Source organism: Arvicanthis niloticus, chromosome 6 (genome assembly GCF_011762505.2).
Source record: "Arvicanthis niloticus isolate mArvNil1 chromosome 6, mArvNil1.pat.X, whole genome shotgun sequence".
Lineage (NCBI taxonomy): Eukaryota > Metazoa > Chordata > Mammalia > Rodentia > Muridae > Arvicanthis > Arvicanthis niloticus.
The window spans coordinates 62,288,174-62,304,030 of record NC_047663.1 but is presented as its reverse complement, the minus strand read 5'-3'; the positions used below and the strand labels follow the sequence as shown (position 1 = coordinate 62,304,030).

At 50.1% G+C, this 15,857-nt stretch overlaps 1 protein-coding gene and 1 pseudogene across 1 annotated transcript; one reads left to right on the top strand and one right to left on the bottom strand.

Moving 5' to 3' along the window:
• The first annotated feature begins 2,072 nt into the window (after positions 1 to 2,072).
• On the top strand, positions 2,073 to 2,856 carry LOC117711690 (E3 ubiquitin-protein ligase RNF181 pseudogene; annotated as a pseudogene).
• A 4,213-nt stretch (positions 2,857 to 7,069) lies between these two features.
• On the bottom strand, positions 7,070 to 15,857 carry Iba57 (iron-sulfur cluster assembly factor IBA57). The gene is made up of 3 exons (XM_034507935.2): positions 15,439 to 15,857; positions 10,695 to 11,035; positions 7,070 to 10,347 (listed from the first exon to the last, which is right to left on the bottom strand). The coding sequence occupies exons 1-3, from the start codon at positions 15,777 to 15,779 to the stop codon at positions 9,953 to 9,955; spliced, it is 1,077 nt and encodes a 358-aa protein (XP_034363826.1). The 5' UTR covers positions 15,780 to 15,857; the 3' UTR covers positions 7,070 to 9,952.

The window sequence follows — 15,857 nt, the reverse complement described above, 5'->3', positions numbered from 1 at the left end:
TTGGCAGCCGTTCAACCCCATCATGGTTACAGCAGCACTTCCTTCTCCCATATCCTAGAGTGAGGCAGAATAATCTGGGTCTTAGATCTCTCAGGAGAGCTTCAAGCACCAAACTTGTGTTCTGGACATCAGGTTCTAGCCATCATCGTGCCATTCAGCATCCTGTGCTAGTCTTCTTACCCCATAACTGGACTGACGGGTACCGTTGACGAAATCACCTGTAGGACTTTCATGTGGCAATCACTCAATCACTACTAGCTGACTCTCCAGCAGCCGGGGCCAAATCCATACAGCTGGAGAGTAGAGAGCAGAGAGTGGAAGGAAAGCTGCCTGTACATGCTTCTCTCTCTCTCTCTCATTCTCTCTCTCTCGCTCTCTCTCTCTCTCTCTCTCTCTCTCTCTCTCTTTCTCTGTGTGTGTGTGTGTGTGTATGTGTATTGGTGCACACAAGTGTACACCATTCACCTGTTTGAGCAAGTATAAAGAGGTCAAAGGTCAATGTGGAATGGGTTCCTCTATCACTTTATACTTTATTTTTTGAGACAAAGTCTCTCATTAAACTTGGAGATGACCAAATAGCAAACCCCAAGAGTTGTCCTGTCTTTACTTCCCCAGTCATGGGATTACAGGTGTGGGTAGACATACCCATCCATTTATTTAGATGCATGGGATCTGAACTCAGGTCCTCGTGAGTGTTTCCGCGGCAAGCACCTTACTGGCTAAGCCATCTCCATAGCCCCTAGCCTCTGCTTTCCCACTATTACCAACCTAACAACCACAGAGGCTTAAAGGCTTCTGAGGAGCAAGCTTGTTGGAGAGTAGAGAGCACAGTTGGGAGTTTGAACATCATGGTGAAATGGCAGACGCAGGAGGCAGAGGAGAGGGATTGTTCTGAATGAAGAAGTGAGGAGATTGTGGCATTCTGAACAAGGACCCCTGACCATGAGCATCAGGAACTAAGGTGGGGTCCATGAGGTTGAGCCATTGTTGTGGGACGCATTCCTGCAGAATTCACTGTCAGGTGTCAGTGGCCCCGGCAGAGACATTTGAGAGAGCCTTTGTCCGACACACCTGCTTCATAGCTTTATGTATTTGAGTTACGTGGCTGGGACAGACAGAAGCCACTCAGCTTTGACTCTGATGGCTCTCTCACTGGTCATCCTGGTGTTTGTGGGCGGATAAACAGATTGATGGCTGTGTAGAGCTTGGAGACCGTCCTTCACATGCTCAGACCTACGCGTCCCTGCGAAGGAGTGGGAAGGTCGCGCTAGACAGCCAGCTCTCTCCGAAAAGCAAAAAGCGGCAGATGGGCTACTGCTTCCAACATATTATGGGATGGAGGGCATCCCCTCAAAAAGCTATGCCAAAGTCTCTCTCCAGATCCTGGGACAGAAGCTTATTTGGAAAGTGTTTTAGGAGCGGCAATCCAGTCATGATAAGGACAGTAGGGTGGTCTGGTCCAGTAAATGGTGTTCACATAAGAAGTGGAAATACAGGCACAGAGATAGTTACAGATGCACGTAGAGGCTATATGTTAGGAAGTAACTCAGAAGATGTCTGAGTACAAGGAAGGCAGAGGCTGGAGTGACACAGGAGCAGTAGAGAGACACCAGGTGCCACCAGGAACTGAGAGATCTGGGGCCTCTCAGGTAGCACAGGCACTGCCCACACCTTGCAATCTCTGAGAAGAACCTTCACCTGATTTGTGATCTTTTTTTTTTAAGATTTTTTTATCATTTATATGAGTACACTGTAGATATCTTCAGACACACCATAAAAGGGTATCAGATCCCATTACAGATGGTTGTGAACCACCCTGTGGTTGCTGAGAATTGAACTCAGAACCTCTGGAAGAGCAGTCAGTGCTCTTAACCACTGAGCCACCTCCCCAGTGCTTTGATCATTTATTTTTAAAGTCATGAGACGCTAATTTAATATCAAAAACAAAACCCAAGCTGATTAAACAGAGCCGAGGAGCTGGAGAGACGGTTCATCAGCTAAGAGCTCATACTACTCTTACAAAGGACCCAGGTTCGATTCCCACCACTCACTCACAAAGCAACTCACACTCAACTGTAGCTCCTGTTCCAGGGAATCTGACGCCCTCTTCTGGTCTTCATGGACAATGCATGATGTAGTACACAGACAAACATGCATCCAAAACACCTATACACATGAAATAAAAATAAACCTTTTTTTTAAAAAAAATGCCCCAGCAGCTATGGCATCTTATTTTAGAGAGCATGACTGCGAGCCATTGAACCCTGAGCATGGGGCCTGCAACAATATGTTGCTGGAACTAGCGAGAAGAGTGCCCCCCCCACCTCCCCGCAGCAGATCACTCTTTAATAGGATGGACTTTGACGACATGGGATTGGTAGATTAGAAACACCACCTTCCCCCACCAGCTGCCAAGGCTGTGGTGGAGAGCCTCCCGAGAACAGTCATCGGTAGCTCCAAGGCTGATCTCAAGTGCCCCGTGTGTCTTTTGGAATTTGAGGAGGAGGAGACTGTCATTGAGATGCCCTGCCATCATCTCTTCCATTCCAACTGCATTCTGTCCTGGCTAAGTAAGACAAATTCCTGCCCTTGGTGCTGCCATGAGCTGCCCACTGATGACGACAGTTATGAAGAGCACAAGAAAGACAAGGCTCGGAGGCGGCAGCAGCACCGCCTGGAGAAACTCCATGGACTTGTACACATGAGGCAGCAGCTAGGGCTGCGAGCTCCGCCTCTGTGATGCCTTCCATTTGCACTTTGAATCTTCATTAAAGGTTTCTTTACCCACCCTGCGGCTGCACTGCTCACCAGCTGAAGCAGGGGCTCCGTCTGAATCCTCCACCCTGCTGCTAGCCAGAAAGTGCTGCTAGTCAAAGGTGTCAAATGGCAGAAGGTGCCAGGCTGCATTTCCCTCTCTGCTAGCCTCTAGACTCTGATTGGTGGGGCCCTGGAGCAACCAGGGCTTGGGTCTGAGTGTTTTTTTTAGAAGTCAAACTGTGACAGAGCCTGGCACTTTTGTAGCTATTTAAAAACGGATAAATTAACTTGCACCACCCTCTTCTGGAAATCTCTAGTTAACCTTGGAAACTTTAGTTAACATTGGAATCCTAGGGGTATTCTTTACTTCCACAGAGAAAACTTTTAACATTGTAAAAGTTGCTCTCTGTATCCCACACCTGTAACCCCCCCCCCCCCCAATCAAGGAATCAAACTTCAAACCAGACTGAGTAGGAGAAAGAAGTGAGACTATGAAGCCAAGCCAGTTCTTTAGCTGTTTAGAGATTCTTAAAGGGGACAAGCCCTTGTGAAGGTTTTGAAAGTGGGTTTCAAAAAAAAAAAAAAAAAAAAAAAAAAAGAAAGAAAGAAAGAAAGAAAGTGGGTTTCACTATGTGAACTTGGCTGGCTTGGAACCCACTGTATAGACCAGGTTGGATTTAGGAGATACTTCTACCTCTACCTTCCCAGTGCTGGGATTACTGGTATGTACCACTATGCTCACACCCTTATGATATATTTGGATGGCATCTGTTACTCTTAGTTTCTGGCAACCTCAAGAATCTTTCCTGGAAGAAAAGACTTCTTTCCATCCCTACCTACTGGATTAGACCCTCCCTGATTCTCCAGAACAGACTGCAAACATGTAAATTAGAATTCTTTCAATAGATATAAAAAAAAGTACTAAAAAAAATGTATGCCACAGTTCTGAGATATGATCCATCAATTCAACTGCTTGATGTAAGCTCAGCACCAAAAACTAGAAATGCCCATGCAAAAATTAGTTCCTGCACATTTGTGGCAGTATTATTCGTAACAGGAAAAAAGGCTGAGGAGGTGGATCTGTGGGGAAAGGCAATTGCTGCCAAGCCTGACCACCTGAGATTGTGTCAGAAGCCAGGACCCTCGCCTCTTACCCTCACCCCCTACTTCTCCCCACCTGCACAATGTCCCCTGCAGCTTCATCTCCCTGGCAACCACAAGGTCTTGCTTGATAGTTACGTCCCCTGCAGCTTCATCCCCCTGGCAACCACAAGGTCCAGCTTGACAGTTACAGATAGACTTATAGACTCAAAGCAGTGTACCGTATCTTTTGAGAAAAGCAGTTAGACCGCCATTGTTTCAGGGCACAGGCCAAGAAGATTCTGTACTTTCCCATCACTTGGATCCCTCTTACCCCTCCCTTTGCAAACTGTATTATAAATAAGAGCTTTGCGCCCAAATATATGACTCTTGACAAGCATTTGCTTCCTTGAGTCCATTTCCCTGTCTCGCCTGTTCTTCTTTCAGGTTGCGGTCCTTCTCGTGTCCACGAATTACTAGGCCTGTGGGTCGGGTAGTTTGAACCCTGGGACTCACATTAGAAGGAAAGAATCAAACCTAAAAGTTGTCCTCTGACATCCATGTGTGTGTCAGTCATAGCACTTTCTTAGACATAGATATTCTCTGCAATTTCAAAACCATGCAACTTGGAACCCTTTGACTTTCCTTAGCATGGCCTTGAAGAACACCAGCCCCATGCTCAAGAGGGCTAGACTGTCACCACCCTAATAACATCTTGAAGTGATGGTCTGAGCCGGCCAAGACCACAACCCCCCTGGCTCAGGACTGGCTAGGGGTGGGGGTGGAGACTTGGAACCATAGCTACAAATAACCAAACAGCTCATCACATGCTGCTTGGAGACTAGGGTTCTAAGCTCAGGGTTCACTGTGAGCTACACCTACCCTACCTACAGCTACCATAGCTGTCTGTCCTGTTCTGGGTGCTGGGCTGCCCATCTATGGTCAGGCTGGCTGCTGGCAGGGCCACATCAGAAGCCCATGACTGTTTGTCTAGCATGCAGAAAGCACCTCAAAAACCAGGGCAGAGGTACACACCTGTCACCCAGCACTTTGGAGTGGACTCTGGAGTTTCAGACATTCAAGGTCATCTTCAGCTATATACTGACTTCAAGGCCAGTATTAGATACATAGGACCTTGGTTTGTTGTTGTTTGTTTGCTTGCTTGTTTTCTTGATTGATTGATTGATTGATTGATTGATTGATTGATTGATTTTTAAGGCAAGCAATAAAGAAGAGAAAGAAAGGAACAGAGCCCCTTCTGGAAGGCTGTCACCTATGGCACAGTTGCTCCATTGGCTTCTTAATGACCTACATGCTCCACTCACTTCCTCCTTGTCAGTGAGAAACGTGGCCTGTCCCTGTCACAAGTGACAATGCAGCTGACAGGACAGAGTCCTCACAGTACCTGCATGGCACCACCTTGGTTCTCATGGTTCTGTCAGGCCACTGAGGCACAGACAGAACTAGACAGACCCAAGGACAGTCTAGAGCTGTGTCCGTGTGATACTGCCTGGTTGGCTCTCCCCACTGCTCCACTCACAGGGTCATCTTCCCCATGCAAAAGTGTGGCAAAGAACCCATGGGGAGGCGGCTTATCCCATAGTTCTTTGTGAATAGGACCTGGGGTAACAACGGGGAACTCTGGGGAGGGGTGCGAGGACCGCCCATGTCTCAGAGCATAAACAGTAGCGACTCTGTTGGAAAGGGTTGACCTTCTAGCTTTTCTGCAAGCACGATGTCTTTAATACCCTTAGCTGTTTTCTGTTTTCCTTTCTCTCTCTTACAGAGTCTCTGAACAACCCAACCCAGGACAAGCGGTTGGGAATGGGGAACAAAAACACTAGAGTCTAGGATAAGGGGACCCTCCTGACTTCCAGAACCCACTTTCAACAAACTCAACTAGCAGATGACAATTTAACAATATAATTTACATTACACCTTGCCCATGCTCTCCTGCCTGTCCTTCCAGAATTACCCTAAAGTCACTGGACGCTGTCTGTACTACACGGAGTTCCTGTCTCTTACCCTAGCTCACTCTCCTGTCTTCTCCGCTCTCTAGGACAATCATTCTTGAAGCTCAGTGGTTCCCAGCTCCCAATTCTCCAGAAAACACATCCTACAGATTTCCTTTTGGAGAGCGTTTTTTCTGGTCAGGGTCTGCATAGCTCTTTCTGGCCTTGAGTCCTCAGCCTCCTGCCTGTCCCACTTGCCAGCGTCAGGCATGTGCTTGGCACATCCCACTTTCACCTTAGAACTTGTCTTTTTTTTACAAATGTGCTTGCTCCGTTCAGCAGCCCCCCCACCCACCCACCTTCTCACACCTCACTTCTAACCCGGCAGCCAGTCACCATGTCTTTTCAGAGCCCAGTGTGATGGCTGGAGCTTGTATGTGCTGTGCGATGATCAACTCAAGGTGGTTGGGTTACGCTGTCACACAGTTGTCATTCCTTTGTGATGAGAACATTCAGCATGCTCTTCCAGCTATTTTGAATGATGTGACCAGTGTCATTGTCTGCTCACCCTTCCATGTACTAGAAGAGAATGTGTTTGCCCCAGCTGCTGTGACCTTGTACCTCTTAACCCACCTCTCTCCCCGCTCCCACCTTAGCCTCTGCTAATCACTAGTCCCTCCCGATTACTCAAATGAAAACCCTTTGCCTCTAATATCTTCCACACACTTATCTTATACAATGTGCCTGGTTACCCTACCTTAAAACTTGTAGACTTGTCTTTCTGCTGGCCCCTTTCTAGAGAATTCTATTAAGCATGTGTGGAATGTTTCCAGTATACTGTGAGGTTCTGGCATAAGAAATTTCCCTGAAGGGGAAGAGCCTGCTCTCCCCAGGCTAATCAGGTCAGCTCCTAGCGTTGCTGGCTTTAGCTCAGAGCCTGCCCCCTTTGACAAGCAGACCTCAACCTTTTCCTGGAGAGCCAGGTGCCCAGTGATTGGGAATCACCCCTACAGCTTGAGCCCACCAAAATCATTTCAATCACCTGTGCCCCTCATAGTGCGTGACCCTGGCAGAGGTAAGTTTATCCCTGCTCCTTCTGCCTTCTGGCCTCACAGGTTCTAGGGACCTTTCCCAAGGCCACTCCTGACCTGTCACCTCAGCAGAGAGCAGAACAGTCAGCTCGTGGTGGTTTTGAGACCCTGTATCCTAGAAATGCGTTCCCTAAAACCTGGTTTAGAGGTAGTTTAAAAAACAAAAAAACTCCAGCATGAACAGCTACATCTTTTCCCCACTTCATTGGTTTATTTTTCACAGCTTGTACTTTTTACAAAACACACTGAAAATCAGTTACAGGTTTTCAAGTGTCTACACTGGGGTCTATGCAGATCCCTGTGAGAATGTCATTACCAACGCATGCCTGCATCACTAAGAATGGCCCTGAAGTCCCTGTAGATCAGCCCAGTGCCAACTGGCTCCACTCATGGGCGATTTTAATGTGTGGTGCTGCTTTTCTTAACCTGCAGAGTCACACCACGGCAACTGTGGATCTGTCCAAGCCCCCAACACTAGGAGCCCAACAGCAGGCAATGGTGACTCCCAAGGCAGGGCCTTGGCCCAAAGCAGAGTCCCACCTCTTTGGGGACTTGCCTTTTCCTTACCCAATGGGCCTGCCTTAGAACCTTTCTGGCCTCCTTCTGAAGGCCAGAACGTATTCGAAACAGGCCCATAAGCACCAACCTCTGTGAGGGCACTTCCCCATCAGGTTTGAAAGGGCAAAAGCCAGTCACATGACTGCAACCCAAAAGGAAGCTGCCTGGAGTTCTCAGAGGGCCTCTGTCAATTTAAAAAGCTGCCAGGTGGGGTCAGCAGGAGCCTATCGGTCAAAAGTTTCCACAGCACCTTTGGAACCCCAACATCCTACACAACTGCAGTATTGCTCCTGCATGGACAGGCAGTCAGAGGCAAAACAGCCACAGGGTCAAAGCTGACATAGGCCAGGCCAGGCAACTCATTCAAGCAGGACAGGCAGGGTCTATCCGCCATGCCAGGACCTGCACAGCCTATGTATGTGCTTCAGGTATTGTGCTTTGCATGTGAACTGTCCTCCATGGGCTCACGCTTGACCTCACTATGGTCCCCAGCTGCTGGTGCTGCTTGGACAGCTGTGGAATCTGTGGAATGTGAAGTCTACCCTTCTTTTTGAAGGATGGACCTGCCTCTGGATGCCCCTTCTCTGCTTCCTGGTGCCTTACCACGTGAGGGACTCAGCCACACTCCCACTGCCAAGAACTCCACTATGAACTGCAACCCCCTGAAATCGTGAGTCAGGGTAGTCCATCCTTCATGTTGTCTCTGCCAGGTCCCTGTCCCCAGCACTGACCACCCATTCATTACCATAAAGAGTGAGGTCATTCAGGATACCCCAGCTCATCTTGCCTAAGAGGGAGGCCACTCCCAACCCCTGTGCCTCCTTCTAAGCTGCTGCAAACTGCATTTCAGTTCAGAGTGCACCTAGAGCCCTAGCCTCAGAAGCCTCCAAAGTCACAGTTCTTAGAAGTTCCCGCTGCCCCTGGCTCCAGAATGACTACCCAGGCTACCCACACCCCAGCCCTCTGTGAATTTACCATGGAGGCACTGTAGAAAACAGTTTCAAAGATGTCCCCCACTAAGCCATGAGCACCCATTGCCTGTGCCTAGGCTCAGGGGCCTCCCCACTTCCTGCCAGCCCAGTATGGACCACAGAACTCTGCCAAAATAAACTTATTGGATCCAGCTGGCATAATGGTGCACGCCTTTAACTTCAGCGGTTGGAAGGCAGAGGCAGGAAGATCCAAGTGAATTCGAGGCCAGCCTGTTCTACAGAGTGAGTTTTAGAATAGCCAGGGCTACACAGAAAAACCCTGCCTTCAAACAGACAAAAAACAAAGACTACCTGTTGCTCTCACAGGGCATGCGAGTTCAGTTCCCATCATGCGTGCCCAGCAGCTCAGAGCCACCTGTAACTCCAACTCCAGTGTATGTGATACCCTCCTTTTGTCCTCTATAGGCACCCAGACATTCATCCATAAACACACACATAAAGACATAAAAACAAAACACATCTCTTGAAAGAGAGAGACATAGGTGTGTCTTTGTGAACACAGTGGTGTGTGACTTATCAATCTAGCACTCATGAAGCTAAGGCAGGAGAATTTCAAGTTCAAGACCAACCAGGGCTACACAGCTACAAGAATGGGACACTTCCATCTGGTGGTTGGTCTCCAGGGACAGCTGTCCCAGGGTCTGTTCTACCAGACCTGCCCGGAATGAAACAAGAGTTCCAAAAGGGCTGTTTGCAGACCACACTTTACTAGTCCTTGAGCTTTATGGCAAGACACCCCCAGTTCACATTACAAAGGTTAGAAAAAGTGGTTCAGAGGGAGGCATGCACCCCACCAGTGGCCAGCAAGTCACTCCCTACTAAAAGCATAGTGACATCCCAAACCAGCAAAAAGGCTAGCTGAGCAGAGGAGGCCCCTCCCAGATGGACCTGAGCCCTGGGCTCCACCCCTCCTAGAGCATCCAGGGAAATATGAGAAGACAGCAGCTCACTTTGAGGAGTGAACAGAGCTCTTGAGACAGTAGACATGTAGTCCCTGTGGCTCACAGAACACATCTCCCAATCTAAGGGATCCAAACTCCTGACCCTGCACACAACCTATATAATCTCTGCCCTGAGATGAGTTTCAAAAGAACACAAAGCCTGGCCCAGCAACTATGCAGGCACACAGAGTTTCTTCCTCCAAAGGGAAACAAGGTTAGAGACCTGGCTCCTGACATAGGCCTATGTCAACATAGGCCTATAGTCCTGGCATATGGACTGTACCAAATCTTGTTCCGAATCTGGTCCAAATGGGAGCTCAGACCCTTCTCTCTCCCGGCATCATGTGGTCACTCTGCTGTCAGTCAGACTTCTTGAGAGACGACAGTCCACATCTGTAGGAAGCATCAGCCAATCTGTAGCCTGGAACACATGGAACTTTCCTAGTGGGTGTGTTCCAGGAGGCCACCACAGGAGGAGGAACTCATACCCAACAGGGTGCAGCATATAGAGTAGAAGACCCTGGGCAGAGGCTCAAAGGAATCTGGTAACTCTAAGGCCGGTGGAGCTCCAGAGCATCCAGCTACTTGGTAGCTGTGGGCCACCAGTTTGGCACCGTGGCAGTCACAGCCACCAGTTGGCTCTCGGAGGTCTTGATGTGGAGAGGACCCTTTATTGTCTCTGACCGCAGCAAAGCCAGTCCCACATGTCCCTGGCCAGCCCTGAACTTGCCCGCTGACTGGCCTGTTGCAGTCACTATCACTAAGGTGCCAGGGCTGATGCCACTGGCAGGCAGGGGGCCTTCAAGTTTCACAGGGAAGAGGCGCTTGCGAATGACACCTGTGTGGTGAGTTCGGGCTGTCAACTCCTGCCCGATGTAGCAGCCCTTAGTGAAGCTCACGCCATTCATGAAGACCAGGTTGGATTCCAGAGGTAGGGCCATCCCTGGGGGAAGATCACAGACTCCCTCAGGGATGCCTGTGGAATTCAAAAACCAAGAGAATGAGCAAAGCATGTCCAGAGAGAAGTACAAGACCCAGCCTCCTACCACCTAGGCTCTATGATGGAGAATCTCTCCCCACTGGATCGGGAGAGGACAGAGGGCAGGGCGCCAGTCTCTCAGAGGCTGTGGGGGTAAGGGACAAGTAGGAGGTAAGGCCGGGGTACTGCAGTACCACATGTCCTGCAATTTATGAAGCCCAGCCCTGCAGACCAACTCCACCAACCCTTCTGCCCATTCCGGGGTCCACCTGCCCCTCCATGAACCTGCCCACCCCTCCCCAACACCAGCCTGGCATAGCTGTCCCTCTCTGCCCTACTCATACCTTGCTGGTACCGGTACATGTGATAATCTTGGAGGTCCCCAAGCTGTCCCCTGGGCACCAGGGCTGGGCCATCATCCTGAGTGAGAAGCCGCCACCCCATACGTGCAGTCCGGGGGTCACGGATAAGCATGGTGGTGGCTTCTACCTTCTCTTCTAGAGGTGCAGCCTCAGAGGTTTGGGAGGCACAAGGTAGCACAGCCCACACGTGTAGCTCCGGATGTGGCTCCACAGTGACCTTCCGCCGGATCTTGTACACAGTGAGGTGCTTCTGTAGGGCACTCAGCACAGAGCTGTCACACTCCAGGAGAAAACTTGGTGCCTCCTCCGTACCCTCCAGGAGTCTGCAGGAGACAGACATGGGCTTAGAGCTGCAGGAGTTCCTACCCATTGCCAGCTCACCAAGCTCGTGAAGAACAAGACAGAGAGATAAGTACCCCAGGCCACATGGGGCTGCCCCTCCAGTGTGTGGTCTGTGTCCTTGAGCTATACGAATTGCTGGCTCACGGCAGACTAAGTCATACCCACAATGACATGAGACTGTGCCTCTAGAACTGACTCCACAAGGCAGACATACAAATGGAGATGGCCAATGTACAACCCATAACCTCGGATGTATGGGTCTGCTCTGCTACATCAGGGGCAGGCAAACCTCCATCTTCTCACAAAGCAGACAGGGACACAGAGCCCCACCCTCAGCCACACAAGACACCCCCAGAGGAATGTCCACACAGGTGCCTAAGTGTACCGTAGGAACCAACACAAGACAACAGTGTCTGTCTACACAGGGCTGAGCTTATAAAATATACTAATGGGACCTATGCATGGAGAGTACACCCAGACCCACATAGGGCTGTATCTGCATAACTCACAGGGAGACAGAACCTCACACCACGGCTAAGAACCACTGAGCACTATGGCTGTGCAGCAGGGCAGGCAGCCCCCAGCTGCCATGGAGAGCAGAGCTGTGACAGATGTAAAAGGGACACTATCCTGAGTAGCTTCCGAGCCCAGCGGCCCTACAATGTCTGATGCAGATCCAGCCTCCTACCACCTTGGCTCTATGATGGAGAATCTCACCCCACTGGATCAGGAGAGGACAGAGGACAGGGCGCCAGTCTCTCAGAGGCTGTGGGGGTAAGGGACAAGTAGGAGGTAAGGCCGGGGTACCACATGTCCTGCCAAGGACTGGCTGAATACAACAAGAGGTCTCACAACTACCCAATGCTGTGGATAGACTCAGTCAGACCAAGAGTATGTAGATACCACCTGGGAAACAGGTCCTGTGAAGGTGACTGACTGGATACCCAGGCACCTGCCTCAGTCTCCTCCTCTGACCTCCCTCTTCCTCAGTGCCAATCACAGGATGTCTGGAACACAGTAGTAGAGACCATAGAGACCCGAGCTGACCTGTGCACAGGCAGATATGACAAAGGCCTGATGCTCTGTAGGAACTGGAAAGATGAGACAGGCTCAAGTCCTCCCCACCAGGGTAAAGCAGACATACCGAGAGGGCACACTACCCTGACAGAGACTGAGACTGTACAGAGGCAGCTCTCAGTCAGACTCCTGTCCACAGTCCTACCCAGAACAGGACCTCACAGCCTCTCTCACAGTCTTTACCATGTCTCCATGGTAAAGACAAAGTTAAGTCTACTGGTAGAAAAATTACTGAATCAGAAAGCCCTAGATAATTAAGGGTCATAGCAGATATGAAAGCCTTAGGATGGAAATAAATACATGAGGCAGATGAGAGGGACTCACCTATCCCCGAGGTGGAAACAGTATTGAGCGCTGTAAAAGTCTGGAGGATTATTTTTCTTTTTTATCACTATTAGCTGAGCAAGGTAGCACACACCTATAATCCCAGTATTTGTGGGGTGCAGACTAGAGGGTCAGGGTTACTACATCTGGAACTCAAGATCAAACTGAGCTATACAAGATCCTTTAAAAACAACAAGCAAAAACCCACTAGTGTTTGTATTAGTCCTTTTCTCACTTCTGTAACCAAGTTCTGAAAAGAAGCCACAATGAGGTGTGTTGTAGGTGAGCTGGAGGGCACAGTCCGCTGGGGGAAAGGCGTCGGGGCAGGAGCTTCAGAGGGCACAGTCCTTTGGGGAAAGGTGTAGGGGCAGGAGCTTCGGAGAGGGAGGCAGGCTGGAGCTCAGCTTGCTTTCTCCTTTTTATTCAGAGCAGGCTCTCAGGCCAAGGGATGGTGCCACCCACACTAAGGACAAGTCTTCTCACCTCAGTTATCCAAACCTAGAACCTCCCTCACAAACATGCCTAAAGATTTGTTTCCCAGATAGTTCTAGGTCCTACCATTTATTTAACATTCTATTTGCATGAAGTCCTGATGTTTATTTTATTATGAATAAGCAAAGATGTTGGGGATGGGCGATTTACTAGTTGGCAGGTGTTGGACTATCCCTTGCTGCCCTGAGCAAAGGGACTGTCAAACACAGAGCCAGCCGACCCTATACCAGCACTTTCATGCAGGAGAGCACCCCTGCTAACAGCACAGTTTCTACCAGGGTTGTTTAAAACGATTTTTATCAAAAATAATAATAAGTTTTTTATCAGACATTTTGCATTACAAGTCTTAGGGAACTCGAGATGATCTTGCTACCACTTCCAAAGTAGGCCAGATGGACAGCATCTCCCCGGTAGCCTAGAAGAGGGACTGCTGTAACTATTGCTAAAGATGCAGGGTTATGACTGCCCAAAACACAATCCTCAGTCATTACGAAGGCTGCCAACAGGCAAGCCTGTGATTGGTCCAAACATCCTTCCAGGGGCTATACAAACAGGCTGTGAAGTCTCACTTAGTGAGGCTGTGGGGAGACTCTCCTGAGCTTCACCCCAGTGTGGGAGCAGCAGGCCCAAGAAAAGGCTTCTCTCCATTTTCTTTTCTTGCTTTCAGTAGTGTGGGCTGGGCTGGTAACAGAGAAAGTAGCAGCAGAGACAGCAGAGGTCAGCAGAGGCAGTGCAACCGCAGTGGTGGTGGCAGCTGAGCAGTTGACAAGCCAAGCTACAGAGAAGGCAAGGCTGCCAGCTGCCTGACAGCTGAAGCAACAGCTGAGCAGCTCAACAACTTCCTGCCAGGACAGGAAGAAAGATGGCAGACAAAGAGAGACAGCAAGCTGAGACTGAAGAAGGAGAAAAGACTGCAAAGAGCCAGAGAAGAGAAACTGCAGGCCCAGGTCACTGAGGAGTTCCAGAGAGCTGTCAATCAAACCTTTAGAGCCAAGGGTCTGGGACCCTGTGCAGAGAAGCAGTGACAACAGCTAGTATCAGCAGCTAAGGGATCTCAGTTTCCTTAGCACATACAAGGGCTCTAACACTGCTGCTGCCAAGAGTAGAGGAATCGCTACACTAGGTCCGCAAGAGCTGTAACCACTTGCAGGACCAAGGCTGTAGACGTTTAGGGTCTTCAACACTAGAGGGCAACTGCCACTATACTGGCAACCACTGCTGATCACAAGGAATAGGCCCGAATAAACTCCACCTGCCTATTGGCAACACAGAGAGATGATGGCATCCTGGAAATGCAGTCAGATCCAAGCCTCCAGTACGAAGTCCATGCATGTGTTCTACAAAGGGCAGTGACTGGCTTAGGCTTGAGGCCCTGAGCCACCACAGCCCTAACACTGCCTGGAAGACACAGTCCCAGGGTTCTCACAGAACTCTATATACCAAAGCGTCATACCGGGTCTGGCCCATGGGTTGTCATTTGCCGACTTAGATTCACTAAGAGAAGTAGTGTGGAAAAAAAAAAGATCTCTAGAAAGCACCTCACTGTGGCCTTTCAGCACCTGGAGACAGACACTCTAGATTTCCCCCACAGAATGCAGACAACTACTGGATAATGATGTCATGGCTGTCAACTCTCAATGACCACTTTCATCCTAGAATGGTCACCCTCAGGGCTTCAGGAATTATTCTCCAGATATGAGGATTCTCCATATACTCCCACTCTGAGCATCTAGGGGCTACTGAAGAGGCTCACCAAAACCCAACTTAGAAAGACACCAGATAGCTGAGACAGGCAGCCAGGCCTGGACTTCAGTAGGAGTCAAGACACAGGCTAGGGAGGGTGGGTCTTCACATGTCTACTAGACAATGCTGAGACTTCAGGACTTAGGTCCTGTAAAGGTAACTGAGGACTCAATGCTATAGACACAGACCCTTCCCAGACTGGCCAGGAAACGCTATTTACAGTCACAGACAGGGATGCATAGACGATGAGACCATACAGGCAAACAGCTGGCACTGCAAAGAGGAACCAGAAATAAGGAAAAAACTGGACTCTCAGTACACTGGTACAATCTGTCACTGTGGAGAGAGTGGCTGTGCAGAGTGGCTTTTAAATAAAACCCCAAGGACCAATGAAATCTAAGAAGTAAGGAGGGAGGGACAAGGCTGAAGCCCCCATCTTGAAAATGCTTAACTCCAGAAGCCACTGTATAGCAGCTTCTGACTTGACTGCTTGGGGATCCAGGCACAAGGCTCCGTGCAAGTAACTAGCACAAGCTGGATGCCTTCCATGGGACATCCGCCTCTAGGTGACCTCTTCCCTAAATCTAGATTGTCCTCCTCAGAAAGCCATCTCCAGAGTCATCTAATTAAGCCTCTTCCCAAGGTTGTCTAGCCAGCATTCCCTAGAAATCTTATCCTGGATTCTGCCTAGCCTGCTCTCTCAGCACTTTAACATTCCTACTGCCCGACCCTACTGCCCAAAGCTCACCCATACAGAATGACGTCATAGAGCGTGCGTCCCTGCACATTCAGGAAATGGGCATATGCCGCACGCGCAGAGGTCTGAGCCGCGCCGGTCGGAGGCCCCGAAAGCGGCAGCTCATTGGTCAATAGTCCCAACAGGAAGGGTGCAGCGTCCGGGCCACGCACGCGCACTAAGGCGCGCCCGTCCAGCCGGAAGCAAGTCCAGGCCACATCGTCCGTGGGGTTGCGGCTGAGAAGGCCGGGGCCAGGGGCCAGGCAGCGCCTCGTGATTCCGCTCTGCCGCCAGCGCCAGGCCGGGCTCTTGCGCCCCGCAGCCGCGCCCCGAAGCAGCGCCACCGCTGCCATCTTGGGCGCTAGTGAAGGCGGGCACCACAGCGGCCCCGGGCGGCGGCAGGCGACGCGCGTGCGTGGGGGGAAAATGGG

What these genes read in the sequence shown, in the direction of transcription:
- Iba57 (XM_034507935.2), bottom strand. Translation starts at nt 15,779, where the DNA reads ATGGCAGCGGTGGCGCTGCTTCGGGGCGCGGCTGCGGGGCGCAAGAGC. An exon ending in TATGACGTCATTCTGTATGG is followed by an intron (nt 11,036 to 15,438) that starts GTGAGCTTTGGG and finishes TGTCTCCTGCAG; the next exon opens with ACTCCTGGAGGGTACGGAGG. An exon ending in CATGTACCGGTACCAGCAAG is followed by an intron (nt 10,348 to 10,694) that starts GTATGAGTAGGG and finishes TGAATTCCACAG; the next exon opens with GCATCCCTGAGGGAGTCTGT.